The 15539-nt window shown below is 34.0% G+C and overlaps 2 protein-coding genes across 2 annotated transcripts; one reads left to right on the top strand and one right to left on the bottom strand.

Moving 5' to 3' along the window:
- Positions 1 to 843: 843 nt before the first annotated feature.
- On the bottom strand, positions 844 to 7949 carry HELRODRAFT_189071 (hypothetical protein; the record flags this gene model as incomplete). Its single annotated transcript, XM_009027034.1, has 18 exons — positions 844 to 1998; positions 2185 to 2336; positions 2429 to 2515; positions 2721 to 2864; positions 3031 to 3109; positions 3217 to 3444; positions 3565 to 3668; positions 3799 to 3888; positions 3957 to 4105; positions 4287 to 4517; positions 4710 to 4787; positions 6132 to 6277; positions 6439 to 6647; positions 6716 to 6851; positions 6938 to 7086; positions 7408 to 7500; positions 7637 to 7695; positions 7868 to 7949. 18 exons carry the CDS (start codon positions 7947 to 7949, stop codon positions 1041 to 1043), a joined length of 3174 nt encoding a protein of 1057 aa, XP_009025282.1. The 3' UTR covers positions 844 to 1040.
- A 722-nt stretch (positions 7950 to 8671) lies between these two features.
- HELRODRAFT_189070 (hypothetical protein) lies at positions 8672 to 15517 on the top strand (the record flags this gene model as incomplete). Its single annotated transcript, XM_009027033.1, has 12 exons — positions 8672 to 8719; positions 9178 to 9404; positions 9576 to 9693; positions 10342 to 10436; positions 10601 to 10735; positions 11469 to 11660; positions 11779 to 12156; positions 12244 to 12461; positions 13801 to 13884; positions 14116 to 14235; positions 14882 to 15030; positions 15108 to 15517. 12 exons carry the CDS (start codon positions 8672 to 8674, stop codon positions 15126 to 15128), a joined length of 1785 nt encoding a protein of 594 aa, XP_009025281.1. The 3' UTR covers positions 15129 to 15517.
- Positions 15518 to 15539: the final 22 nt, after the last annotated feature.

Raw genomic sequence — 15539 nt, 5'->3', positions numbered from 1 at the left:
TACTTAAAATTAACTTATTAATTAAAAAATTTTATATAAAAATATTGAATGTGTATTAATTAGAAGAAAGAATCTACATAAAACAGATGAAATATTTTTTTAAATGTTAGAAATTCGCTTTGTAACATGTATAAGATGAATCGGACAAGATGAATTGCATCGATAAACATCTTACTTGTTGACCATATAAACTAAATAAGAATAAAAAAACTGATTTAAAAGTCAAAACGAGAAAATCTATGAAGATTTTATATTAAAATTATCTAACAAGGCATGCTGTAAATAAAACCGCTTGTCCATAGTGTTACCGATTCGTTCATATTATTGAGCTGTTCACAAAGGCTGTTCGCAACAATCACACTTCATATTTACGCATGCATGTATGTATGTATTTTGTATGTGAATGTATGTAAGTAGGTATGTATGTATGTATGTATGTATGTGTATGTGAATGTATGCAAGTAGGTATGTATGTATGTATGTATATATGCGTTCCGGTTTGTTGTAAAATGAACAAACATGTTACTTCTCACATCAATAAACAAATTTTATGCAATAATGTCAGTAGAATGTAATTAATAAATTAATGAATCAAAACATGGAAACTGAAGTCTATAAAATCTAAATGAGAGAACTAAACGAACTAAGATGTGATAACGTAAATTAAAAGAATCATCATGGAAAATTCCATGGTGCTTGCTTGCTGTTGTATGAGCTGCTTATCTCAGAATTTCATGTGTTTTATTAAAAGCAGTAAAAAAAATATAAGAACCGATAACACTGTTAATGGTGGTGATGCTGAATGGGAAGTATTGAATTAGGAAATGTTATTTATAGTGTATAAGTGTAAAATTATAATACTAGCAGTAGAATTTGAAAAAGCAGTAGATTGAGTACTTAACACATTGTAGCAGCTGTACATGAGAATGGTAGTAATGCTAGCAGTATCAGTGGTGGTGGTGGTGACAGTAGTTGTATTAAAAATTTTTCGAACAAGCAACAAATCAATCAACAAATCAATCAACAAATCAATCGATCTCTCAGTTAGCTGGGATATCATCGGATTCCCTCTTAATGTAGAGATTCAGTAGCTTCATCTTGTTAGGATTTAGTTGAGTGAGTAGTGGCATGAGATCGTTATGAACGTGTTTGTAGATAGCAAGTAGGCAAGTCATACTGGCCTTCCTCACACTGCTTTCATTATTCTCGAAACCCTTGACGAGGCCTGGCGTTATTATCTCCATGATTTCCTTAACTCTTCCTGCATCTGCATTCTGCACCACCTTCGTTTCCAACTTGATGGCAGCCAGATTCATCGGATAGTCAGCAGTAATGGTGATGGGGTTGAGAATTGAAACGAGTTGATCCGTTGGGATGACCCTGGAAAGGACTGATGTGCAGTCGTCTGCTGATTTTTGAACATCCCTATCCGTGTCTTTCTCAAATTCCAGCAGGTTCATCACCGTGAGTTCTGCATAGGTTTGAAATCTGAGATGTTGTTTCTCCAGGAGCTCCTTCATGACTCGCAGGGAGCAACAACGACGCTTGCTGTTCTCCTGATCTTGCATGGACTCCAACAGCAACAACAACACCATCCTGAAATGCACCTCCCACAAATATTGGTTCTCACAGAACTTCGCCACGTTAGCAAGTTGGCTCATTCCTCTGCACCATTCGTCGATGTTGTCGCACGATCGAATCTCATCGATCAGAGCACCCAAGTCCTCGTTCTCCCATTTTGAAAGATCTTTGTTGAAGTAGTCGTAGTCTGTGTCGGTGTTGAAGTTGTTGTTCTTGCTTGTGAACATACCTCCTCCTCCTCTCCCTCCAATGCCCTCATCACCGTCGTCCTCATCGCAGGCACCCCGCAAACTCAACTGTTGAATATCTTCTGTCGTTTTTCTAATTCCATCAAAGACATCATTCCATCCATCTGCCCTCGAACCAGCTTCATGGTGGTGGTTGTAATTGTAGTTTTGTCTCTCTCGCATTGCTTCCCTATCATTGGTTGAATGCAGTTATGTCAATGTCATGATTGGTTGGTTGGTTGAATAATTGTGCAATTGTTTTGATTGGTTGATTGAGTGGTGTGAGTGATTCGGTGAGTTGGTTAAAAAACGATTTACTCATTAAAATGTATCATATTAATTTATTCAAGATCATAATAATTTGTCATCAGCCAACCTATTAGGACTCGGGTTACTTGACCGTGATAAACTTCTTTTTCTATCTGCAAACTGATTGGACGAGTCCCATAAATTATTATTATTATTGCCATTGGCCAGGTTATTTACAGTGGACTCTTTGACATCTAAAAAAACTTTTCTGACACTATCCTGGCGACAAAAAAGAATGATGATGATGATGGTGGTGGTTGAAATAAAAAGAATAACAATAGAGGGCAGAATGGTGATATAAGATGAGTTACTTGGAAAGACTTGGGCAGTGCGGATACGATCTTGCTGAACTCCACGCTGTTCCGCTCGTGCATCTCCAACAGGACTGCCTGTGAGGCCTGTTGTGGAAACACACATTAACCAAATTAAGAAATGATTATTTATTCATTCATTCACGCATTCATTCATCAATTTTTTCATCCATCCATTCATTGATTGGATGGATGATTGGTTAGTTGGTTCAAACTATTTTCTCTAAAATGAACAAATAGATGGTAAAACAATATATTAATCAGTCAAGCGGTCAATGGCCAACCAACCGACCTTCCTGACTTCAGCACTCTTAGGCTCTGAGGTCCAGGTGACGATTTTTGAGACTGCAAGCCTGGCATCACTGTTGTTCGCTAGAACGTTCGGCTCCATCTTTAACAGCAACGATAGCAAGTACTTCAGTATTGAAGATTTTATCTGATGGTGGATGGATGGATGGAAGAATGAATGAATGAATGAAAGAAAGAAAGAAAAAAGTGGATAGATGGATGGATGATTCAGTGAAGGAATGAATGAATGGATGATTAAGTGAAGGAATGAATGAATAAAAATATCTATAAAAAGAATGAATGCATGAACAAACTCTGATGTTGATAGTCTGTTGCTGCTCCACAATGAATCTCATGATGGCTGATAACTGATTGTCCTCTGGAAAAGTCTCTCTGTAATCATCAACACCAAAACAATCATCATCATCATCATCTTAACAATCATCATCATCATCTTAACAATCATCATCATCATCTCAACAATCATCATCACCACAAACTTGACAGTGTTGAGAGCCTCAGCGATCTTCGCCTGTAAACTACCCAATACATCTGACCCAGATTTTGAAATGAGACGATTCAATATGATTGGCAGCCAGTTAATAAGGTCACAGCTGTAGCCATACAGAAGGTCAACTAAGGTTTCGAGAAACTGGGTCAAGACTTTTGGATGGGGATCGTGAAACATTCGAGTTAGGACTTCTGTCAGGCGTTTTAATTCTGGCAAGCTGATGGAGAAAATATTAAATTACAAAATTATACTGCACTCGTTTTTATGAGCAGAGTTAGCGGCTCTGATTATATTATATTAAATGAAAAAGTAATGAATGGTACGTAAAATTAATTACCTCAATCTCCTTTCAGACCTGAGAAACCTCTGCAACCTTATAAGACCATCCTTCCTGTCTGACCAGGATGCAATCGTCAGGCTGTTGATAATGTCGACTACGTCCTACCAGTTGGAAGAAATAATTAGTTGGCCTTATGAATATTTAAATTATCACGTGTGCTTGCTGTTGAATCATGAAAAATCTATGGCTGAATGTACCAAAGTAAATGAAAAAATGAAAGGTTCATGTGACCTCAGAGAGATCGGAGTATGATCTGAATGAACTTTCTGAACAGATGCTCGACGACTCATCGTCCTGACTCCTCCTCAACTCCCTATGTCTCTGCCAGTCATTCGTCAGTTTTTAATAAAAATGGCTGAATGGATGGATGAATGATGTAAAGTACAAACCCACGCGCCCGTTACGGCAGCTTCGAGATCTCTGCCATAGTCTTCGATCCTCTGATGAGTCAGCTGATGCTGTTGTTTTCTGTGGGATTGCGATGGTGTTGTCGATTCGCTGCCCCTTCTTATTGTCGTCAGTCCATTGTACTTCAGTTCTGCAGCGTGGTCCCGTGATGGAAACATCATCGTTCCCGTCATTTCACCCTCAACATCATAACCTCACAACTACCATCATAGTTTTCTTCTTCATCTTATACATCGCCAACATCATCATTATCTCCTTCATCATCAAACGTGTCATCATCATCACCACTATCATCATCATCATCGTCTAACCTCTTCTCTCAGGACTTGTATCTCTACTGTTCCCCTGACTCTGACAAGTAAATTTCCTGACTGGTGTTGTAACCCCCTTCTTAATTGAAGATGGTAGGGTTTTCAGGTAATTAGCATTACTGCTTATGCTGCTGCTTCCAACTATTTTGCAATTGCTGTTGTTGGTGATGTCAGGCGGTGCCATTTTTGAAGCAAGTGGTGTTCGGTTTGGAGAACCAGAACGACTAGACGCTAATGTTCAACAAAAAATAATTTAAAAATTGTTGGTTATTTAAACATGCATGTACAGTTGTAAACGAGTGTATGCATAATTGCATATAAACGTGCATCTACACATACACACACACACACACACATACACATACACACACACACACACACACACACACACACACACAGGCATTCCGAAGCAGCAGCACTGACGTTGTGATTGAGATATCTTGGACTTGGGAAGTGTTCTTGGAATAGTTCGTATCAGTGTTGAGCTTGGCGTTGATGGTTCTAGCAGTGAAAGGATAGATGGATAAATGAATGATTGGTTAAAAAATTTGATTGATCAGCTTATGGATGAACGACGGAATGAGTGAATGAATAGATGAGTGAATGAATAAATGGATGAATCATTGAATGAACTATACAAAAGTGTATTTGAATGAAGGAATAAACATTGTTAGTTTTGCTTTTTTCAGCTGTGGTGAAATACTGTGTTAATATATCAAGCAATTAAGCAAGCACTGTCCTAAGGTAACTGCATGAAAATATAATTACAAAACAACTGACTTCTAAACATTTAATCATAACTTTTTCTAAACATTTAATCATCACCATCATCGCTGTCGTCAACCTCGCCACATAACAATCGACATCACATCATCATCATCATCATCGTCCTCACATCATCATCATCACCACTAACGCTTGAACCCCCCCACTCCATCTTTCCCCCCAATAGACTGAGTCCTAGTAAGCTTTGGGGTTTTACAAATTGGCACAACGTCCGGGTGACGAGCTGTTGTCGCTACATAAACCAAAAACCCAATTTATTAAAAAAATTACCATTGACAACAAAATCAGATGAAAATTAAACAAATAACATAAAGAGAAAGTTGAAATATACAGGTGGCTGTTTCACGACGCATCAGATAATCATCGACTGTTGCATCAATGAATATTAATGAAGTCTAAAATTAGTAACATGGGATGGTAAAATAGCATTACAATGGTATAGATGAAATTATTAATTTTGAACTATATGGGAATATAAGCGTTGGTGGATTAATAAAAGTAATAAGCATGAATACCATTATATGCACATTAAAATTCAATGAGTTGTTATAAAACTTTGAATATTAATTAAGCTGATTGAAAATATTTAGTCATATTTATGAAGGGAGAAGATTCTGTAAGCAGTGTATGATTCGTTTTGTTTGTTAATCATGAAATCATTTAAAACGATTAACAATAAATTCGGTTTCCATTCTAACATAAACAATCAATGATTAAATTATTATTTTAAATAATATTATTATTACGATTTTAATATAATTAAAGCAATAAGGAACAGTGATATTAATAATTAAAAGTGAATGTGTGTGACATTTTATTTTACCGATGTTGTTCTTTTTCAAGGGTGTTGATTGGTACCTGTTTTTAAATTAAATTTAGAAGATGCATTAGATGAACATTTGTCTAATCTAATGAAACAGTCAATAATCATTCAACAAACAAACCAATCAAAAAATCAAACAAACAACCAACTGACTGACAAACCAACCCACCAAATAATCAATCAATCAACCAGCCAACCAACCAACCCAGTAGCAGAGGCAGAAGATCTCTCAGTACTTTTTGCTCGGTTCTGCATGGTCATTCCATTGAACATGCCAGGATCATCAAGTTCTGCTAGAAGTTGTTTTTGTTTTGAGGCATCAAATGATGAAAGGATGGTGAAGCCGAGTTCTGGAAAGTGCATGGAGAAGGAAGCGAATGCCCTGATGGAATGAAATGTTATTTGTAGTTAGTGGTTCCAGTGGCATCAATGAAGCAAGCTATCTACCTGCTTATAAAATTACACTAGAAATACAACAAAACAAAAAAGAGCCAATCAAATATCAACACAGCAGCCAATCACAAATCATCCTCCAGAACAAACTTCCTGGCGTGCATCCTGGCATCAGCATCAGCATCAACCAATCCTTTCTTCACAAACTCCTGGAAGATGGTCACCTGGCGTTCCAACTCAACTTTCGACCAATCAGAGAGCACGATCCATATAAACTCACAACAAAACTTTCTGATTATGTTGGATTTGGATGTTAGATTTGTTGCTATGGTTGCTATCAGACGAGGAGAGTGAATGTACTGCGATAAATAAAAAAATTCATTATTTTATGATAAATTGAGGAAATCAGAAAACCATATTCACAAACTTTGAGCAGAAATTTTATGCAGACAACAGCAGAATTGGCCATGACTTTTGCAGTATTCTGCATGAGACCTATGAGGATTGGTAGGAGAAGTTCACTGGATGATTCAAACTTCACCTCAAGTTCCTTGCTCATGCATCTGTTAAGTGACCCATCATAATAAAAATATTACTCAATATTAATGAAGAAGCAAATGCAATGGCAATGAATAACAAATGTACTAACGCGATTGTAATGCAAGCCTCTCTGACAACTTGTGACCTCAAATCCTTGAGAGATGTTTGAAGTCCAATATCAAGGAACCTCAGTTGTTGTGTTAGGTCTGACATACTGATGAGGTGGCCATTGTTTGTCAGGAACCTCAACTCTTTCAACTATTTCAATCGTTTTTAAATTCAATTTAAGACAAATCAATTACTTGTTTTAAAAAACTAGTTGAGCCACACAAATATAAACCCACAATTAGTATATATACATATATATTTTGAGAACATGGGAACTGAAATAACTGATCTGACAAACATTTACCTCATAAGAAGACTTTAATGAATTTGACATGAAATGTGATGAAAGTATTCAACAAGCATTACTTTTTCAAGAACTCAAAAAATACTTTAAAATTCAATACATTGTATATATGTATATATATATATATATGTTGTTGAATAAACATAGATGTAGATAGATGAACATACAGAAAATGTTCTCTTCTCCCAGTCCAAATCAGGGTTGTTGATGCATTCTTTGATTTTTGAAAGGCGATCAACAACATCTTTAGGAGAGTATATCTGGGGGGGGGATATTTGGGAAAAGTTTTTTAAAATTTCCTGGTAAGTAATTCAACACTTAACAACTATTGGTTGGCAAAATTACATACAAGTTATATATTTTCAATTTAAATGAATGCAAATAGAAACAACTTACATTTATAGAAGGCGTGTCATCAAAGGATTTCTCAAACTGCTCTTTATCTATTCCATTATCTGAATATTATATTGTAATAAAAAATTATCCTAGTAGACTAAACATTTAGTTATGGATTCAATGTGCCTATTTTTTTTATATATGCCATTTTAAATTTTACTAAGTTAATGCTGGTATTTCAAATTGTAAAATAATTAATATTAATTTCATACACACAACAACAACACTAACTTTGATCAACTGAATTTGATCTGCCAGGCTTTTTGAACAAAAATGGCGAAGGAGATTTTAATGATCGGTGATTGGAAGACATCTCATTTACTTAACATTTACCTTTCAGATTTTCACTCACTACAATTTTCTTGTACTTTTTTTAAATAGAAAATATAAATAATTAAAATTTCGATATTGTATTTATTTTAATTTTAAATTTTAAAAAAATGATATTTATAATATTATATAATTATATTATTATAAAATGGGATATTTAAAAAAATTTTTATGTCTTACTTTTACCAATTATAATTCAAATCAACAAAACTGAAGCAAAAATAAATTTAACTAAACTAAAAACTAGAGAAAGTTTAGTTTGTCGAAACCTGACGATATGATTTTGCCAACGTGATCCCTGATCAACGAACGAACGGAATAAAAAAGCACAACTTTCTATTCTACTTTCCCCACATAAAAAATTGATTGAATGCCAGAAAGATCGAAGATAAAAAACTTGAGGCGAATGGTGTTTTATATTCTACTTTTACTCTAATTAATAACTTTATCTAATATTTTCAGTAATTTATCACGAAACGTACGTGCTTAAAATTAAAAAAAGTATCACTGATTACAACACACTAAATAGAACGTCCATGTTTAAGCATAGACAGAACATCACTTTTATATTAGAAATTAACTTTTGCCAAAGATAGTTTTTCTATGAGCCTCGATGGGTTTTCCCGGTAAAAGTTTTTTTAAAGTGGTTTTTTTTAAATTGTTTGATATTTAGCCAAGAATTCATTTCAAATTAGCCGAAAATAAATGACTGACATCAAACTCAGACTAAAAAAGCAAAATGACGATTTGAAAGTTACTTTTTTATTCACCTTCCTATGTATTATAATTTTAATTAGCAGATCATTAACAATTAATTAAAAATTAATTAAATTAAATTAATTAAACTAAAAACAAAAACATATAAAAAATACAATACACTCATATTATAAATAAATTACAAATGAAAATAAATCAACACAATCTCTGGCAATCTTTGAAGCACCCCAATTGTATTTTATAATAATATTTAAATTGTATTGCCTTCCTTTTATCATCCTTATATTTTATTTTATTTTACTGTATGCCCACAGTTGTATTGTATGTATGAAATTGTGTTGTATGTAAAATGCATTATAAATTGCAATATATTACAATTACATGATTAACTACACTACATGAATACATAATATTACTAATTTTTTTTATATAATTACAACTAAAATTCAGCTAAAAGTAGAGCCTAAAATAAAATATGATTAACATATAATTAGGAAAAACCACTATCGAAGCCAGCAAAGTCTAATACATGCAAAAATGGGGAAGAAATTAGTGATACTGGCCCTCTCTGCACTCAAATTTGTGTATCCCCGAACAAAAACAGACGATTATTTCTCTATGTTCTATGTTTTAGAATTATAAATTCATTTCTCGTTCAAACATTCTATGTTCCCGATGAATACTGGCAGTGCACTGAAGTTGCTCACAAACTTGTCTTTGGGTTCGTTTAATTCTTTTAATTATTTCATTTCTTTAATAATATATTTTTCACATTAGTTTGTCTGTGTATGCGTGTTTCTGTGTGTGCGTGTGCGTGTGTGTGCCTGTGTATAGTTGTGTCACAAATGTTATTTTATTAAACTAAACTTTTTTTTTCAAAAAAAATTTTAAGTTATGGTCACATGACCTGGGAGTGGAAGAATGGTTTAAGATCTTACAGCTACCCACTCATCTTTGCTGCATACTTTTACGTTCTCAAGCTTTTCAAACTCGACTATTCAGTTTTGATTGTTGGTCATTAGGTTTTATTACTCAAAAACATTTCTATAAGTATTTTAAGTAGTATTTAAATGCCAAAAGATATTTGATGTTTCTAAATTAAGAAAAATATTTCTAGATCAGAGGACCAATCATCATACAGTCACTAATAGCAGCCATTACTGACTATGCAGTTTACAAGATGTCAATCAATTTCTCAAAATCGAATGGATCAAACGAAAAAAATTGTTCAGATGGTGGGAAAAATATGATTGGCTGTTCAGATGGTATAAGTGATATGATTGGTTGCTGGACGTTATTCTTTCAACTTTCAAATTGGTTTATTTTCTACACATCAACTCGCACATTAACAAACTCAGTGGAGTGCTGCCTGATTGCACTGCTGTTATGGAACCTTGCTGGGTTGGTCATTTTCGCCGGCTTTGACCTCATTTAGGGGTTAATTAATTAATTAACTTATTTATTAATTGATCCAAACGAACATGGCAAGCGGGAAGAGGAAGAAGGGAGGAATGAAGAATGGTGAGAAAAACGTAATGACGCTCGTAGCAATTGCAAACATCTGCATTGTCATGAGGACGACCAGCATCATTATCATCACTCCCGTCGTTTGTTGGTGTTTCTATGACGCAATGTTTCATCAACATAATCATCATCAGCATCATCAACTAAGGCACGAGTTTGAAAGTTTTAATACGAGATGGGGCAAGTTGAAAGTGTTAAGCAGTTTGGTCATTCGATCAGTTTTTGTCAGGTTATTTATAATTTGGTTTGCTGTTAACTGAATGTTTATATGTTTATTTCATATGTTTATTTATTTAACTATATGTTTAACTGTGTACTTATTTATTTAGTTTTTCAGTTAATTGATTAATTACCCATTCGTTAACTCAATTATTTGTTCACTTAACTTTCTAGTTTAGCGTTGCAGATGTTGTTCTCGGCGATTGATAGTTACATGCACGGTTCATTCACATTCGTTCAGTACAACTTTTTTAAGTTCAATGTTCTCCACAACGTGGCCGACTTTTATGGGGTACATTCCTGGCATTGGTTGGTACATCCCTGTTTCTCTTCTGCCTTATAGTTATTTTTTTTCATAGAAATTTAATTTAAGTTCGGTATGTAGAGTGCTGGATGGTGGGGGTCGGGATGATCCGTTGTGGGAAGGCTGTTATTAAAAGTCAGTTAAAATCGGTTTTTACGCGGGAACATTCATCATTTTTAACTTTTAGACACGAATGGTTATCACAATTATTTTGGAGAATTAGGCTGGTAGATTTTTTAACCAGATTCATGAAGTTCTCAACCTCATGAGCATGAAAATGAATAATTTGGCAATGGAGATCCTGACGTTTTTGTTATAAAGTCTTTTAAATTGGCCGAATAGTTATCATTGTGTGTTACTATAGTTCGATTTTTATTTAATGTGGCGCTTATGTAGTGAATTAAGCTGGCGGTTTGCTATCAGATTAATGTAGCACTCAATCTCACGAGCATGAAATGTATAAATCGGTTATAGAAATCCCGACGTTTTTGTTTTATAGTATTATGAATCGATCGAACACTTACCATTATGTATTACTGAACACGCACTATAGTTCGATTTTTATTTAACGTGGCGTCGATATGGTGAATTAGGCTGGTAGTTTGTTAATAGTTTCGTGTAGTACTCAATCTTATGAGCATGCAAATGTACACGTTCGTTGTTGGTACCACTGGAAAATGTTTAAAAGAGAATTTATTAAATTAACAAAGATGTATTCAAACACACACACACACGTAGGTACTTAACTGAGGGCTTGCCTGTTGTTCTGTGTACTCACATCATCTTCGTCGTCATTGGCATCTTCATCATCATCTGCAAGCAGAGTAAAAGCACTGACGAGATGATTGTTGGAGACAGTGTCTTCGTCAGTGAGTGTGGAAGTGATGGGATGTTTCTGTTCATCATTGTTTGGACCGTCTTTATTTATAGGTTGGTTCTTGTCTATTAATTTATATGAATTCGTTTTAATGCGTTTTTAAATGTGTGCTAGTATGTGTTGGTGTGTACGTGTGTGTGTACTTGAGTTGAATTTAACAACCCCACCCAGTCTGTTGGGTCACAAGGAGTTCAGGTTCATGTCAGGTCTTCTTCCCATCTTCATGCACGTCTCTGGTGTCACTGCCTACAAACTCTTTCAACAGCCCATCATACACAAGGCAATGAAGTCACTAAACTCATCGTCGTCATCATCACCATCATCGTCAGTAACGCATAGAGTAGGAAAACTTACTCATCACCTGAAGGGAACATTGTGTAAAAATCTGTCAGTGTCACTGATCGTTGTTCCTAATATAATTCTAGGGATGTACCTGTCCATTATTCATCAGAGGGGTCCACTTGATGTAGCGCTATATCTTTCAAAACATCTCGACGATCGAGATAGTGTGTTATTTCTCATGCCTTGCCATTCTACGCCATTCTATAGGTCTATATTTACTTATAATTAATAATAATAATAAATGTTGAATATTATTATTATTGCTGTAAAAATTATTTTTATTCCTCTATCTAGTTACATACACAAGAACGTCACAATGCAATTTCTAACCTGCGAACCGAACCTGAATCACGCCATACACTATGTGGATGAAGCTGATTGGTTCTTCAACTCGCCATCAAAATGGATCGAGCAATACGATTGGTCGACACTTAAACAAAATTCAAATCGAACTTACATCGTCATGTTTGATAGGTTGTATGAGAGAGTGAGAACTGATCTTTTATCTAAAGGTTTTAAAAGAATTTGCGGTCGATTTTTTCACAGTCATTTCCCTGAGAACCGAAAATCGAAATATATTTTTGTTCTTTGCTGATGGGCCGAATACTTCGAAATAATAATAACATCAATATCGTTGTTACTGTTGATGTTACTGTTAGCGTTTTGTTGTTAAATATTGTTTGTTATTGTTATGGACTTTGTATTTATATTGATCGATTGAATGAATGCTTGAATGTAATAATAATGATGATGACGACGACAACGATGATGATATGATTGTAATAGTGCTCTCTTATTATTAAGGGCTTAACAAAATTGTTCAAATGATTTCATGCAGAGTTCGTTTAATTGTGTATATCAGTGCATGTGTGTGTGTGTGTGTGTGTGTGTGTGTGTGTGTTCAACTTCAACTGAATTTTTTAAATATAAATGTGTGTGTGTTTTTATGGTTATGCTTTCAAACTTTTACTTTTTTCTAAGAAAGTTTCTATTTATAGTTTTGTTATTGTTGTTGCTGTTTAAAACATTAATAAATCATAAAGCGCCACTACCGTTCATTCATTTTTTATTCATTCGTTCACTCTTTCATTCATTTTAGGCACTTTAGACTAACTAATTGATTTCAGCTGAACGTCATTATCATTGTCCTTTTATCCTCTATGTTGGGTTTGTTAATGTTATTTATTGTTTTATATATCACTGTTGTTGCTCTCCCATACATTCCTACATACATTTCGTACATAAATACATGCCTCATCCATCCATTCATTCATACATTCAACAATGTTTGCTCTACCTACATATACTGTTCACAGGCTATTTTTCTACATTCAGTTTTTATATATATATAAATGTTTACATATATGTATACATATATAAACATTTATATATAGAGAGAGAGTTGAGAATGGATTGGAAAACTATTAAATATATATATATATATATATATATACATATATATATATATATATATATATATCTGTAGAGTAAATGTTATAACGCACAGGCAGGCACACACACAGACATTCTGATTGTTTATAATCTGCATCATATTTTCCTCCAACATTCAACTAGACTGTGGACTCTGTATAACACGGGCTGGCAACGAACGAAGTGTATGAGATGCACTGCTAATGATAGTAATAGTAAAAATAAAAATTAATAATAAATATTATTAACACTTTTTAGACACAAGTATTTTTGATTTAATTTTTATAAGCTCGGATATTTTTACTTCGTTTAAAAAATTTGGATCTATAATAACTTGTCTTCTCAAGTTTGATAATTTTTGGATAAATTTTTAAAATTTGAATACATCTGACGTTCAAGTGTAAAGGATAAATAAACCAGGGAGTATGAGTGGATTAAAAAAGTTGCAGATCATGTTTGCCGTCCTGGCGTTACATCTCATCACGATACCGTCATATTCAGCCCGTCCGTATGGTTTTCCTTCTCATTTTATTTATCGTTACTGAATTAATTTATTAAATCTTAAATTTTTACAAATATGCACAAGGAACGAAGCACAAGTCAGCACATCAACAAGTGCAGCTTATATAACAAATGTAAATGTTTGATAAATTAAGATTGCAATTTTGTAATACATTCCTCTCTACAACCGATGAACAAACAATTGAATGCTTATTTGTTTCTTCCTCTCTACAGAGTGTGTCGATTCGGACAAACATGAGTGTGAGAACCGCTTGAGACCTCATCATTGCTACATCGAACACAACAGGAATTTGTGCTGTGAAACCTGTAGGGAACACGAAACCAGCGATCCAAGTGAGTGCGAATATCTGTTAGTAACGTCAGGCTCATCGCCGCTATTTACCGCTTTCTCACAAGGATCTGAGAGATTTATAATGATATTTTATATTAGCATCATCACACATAGCTTGCAACTAACGCTGATTTCAGCGTTCTTTCTTTCATCATAAGCAAGAGCGTTCTTCGTTAATGCAATCCATTGAATGAAAGTTCTGAACATTTGAGCGAATTTGATATTGGGTGTAGTAGTGTCAGTGTAATGAATGAACAGCGAAGATGATATTCAACATTTTCCTAAATATCTCTTCTACTTATATTTATACTTAGGTCAAACGCGAAAACTGAAAGATAAAATGAAACGAATAAAATCGCATTAGGGGAAATGTCAGGAATCAAAATAGAGATAAAACTGAAAAAAGTAAAAGACAAAATACAACATTTAAAATCAAATGTTGCAACGAAATTTAACCAATATAAATAAAAAACGAAACAGAATTAAGTTTAAAAGTTAAATATATTTATAATTAATAACATGCTAAATCATTATTGAAATCATTTCGTTTGAAACTTTAACCCGTCTGTGTACACGTGAGAATGTATTAAAAGTTTTATTGAAACATAGCTTGAATTGATATTTGATAAAATGAACACACGACGGCAGAGTGCATGTACGGCGACCACGACACAGTCATCGTCAGAAGCATCGACAACGAAGAGAACAAGTACAATTGCGAAAGTTACATTTCTTTCTTTGGCCGTCATCACTGTAGGATTGAGCCGAAGTTCCAAGATTTCTGTTGTTCAAGTTGCGGGTGAGAATGACCGAGCAGATGTTTGTTCGAATGTTATGATCATTTAAATCTAATAAAATATCGAAATATATTAAAAGGAGCTCTACGTCTGACTGAAGAAAGGACTCGATCAGACAACTTCATATCAGTTTTTATTGTCTGAAATGTCTGACATTTTAAACAGTTGTGAGTGCTTTGTCATCCGTTTATTTATTTTAAAATGTTATTGAAAAATATAGATTTAGACATTATTTTTTAATTAAATATCCACTAAAACTAATTTGTTGAATTCAGATTCAAGTAATTTCTCTTAATATCATTTTTTGGTTAACATTAACGAAATGAGAATGTATTCAACAAAGCAGCTAATGTTTAATATTGACGATCAATGTTTAGAAGCTTTTTTACGTACGAACTTTGAAGAAAATTTGTGTTGAATGCTTTTTTTTAATTTGAATCAGTCATTAATTGATTGACTATAAATGATAAACAGACTTCCATCCGAACGTTTTCTAGTTTTGACTTCTC

This window comes from Helobdella robusta (genome assembly GCF_000326865.2).
Source record: "Helobdella robusta unplaced genomic scaffold HELROscaffold_5, whole genome shotgun sequence".
Taxonomy (NCBI): Eukaryota; Metazoa; Annelida; class Clitellata; order Rhynchobdellida; family Glossiphoniidae; genus Helobdella; species Helobdella robusta.
This window is presented reverse-complemented; position numbering and strand designations above follow the sequence as displayed.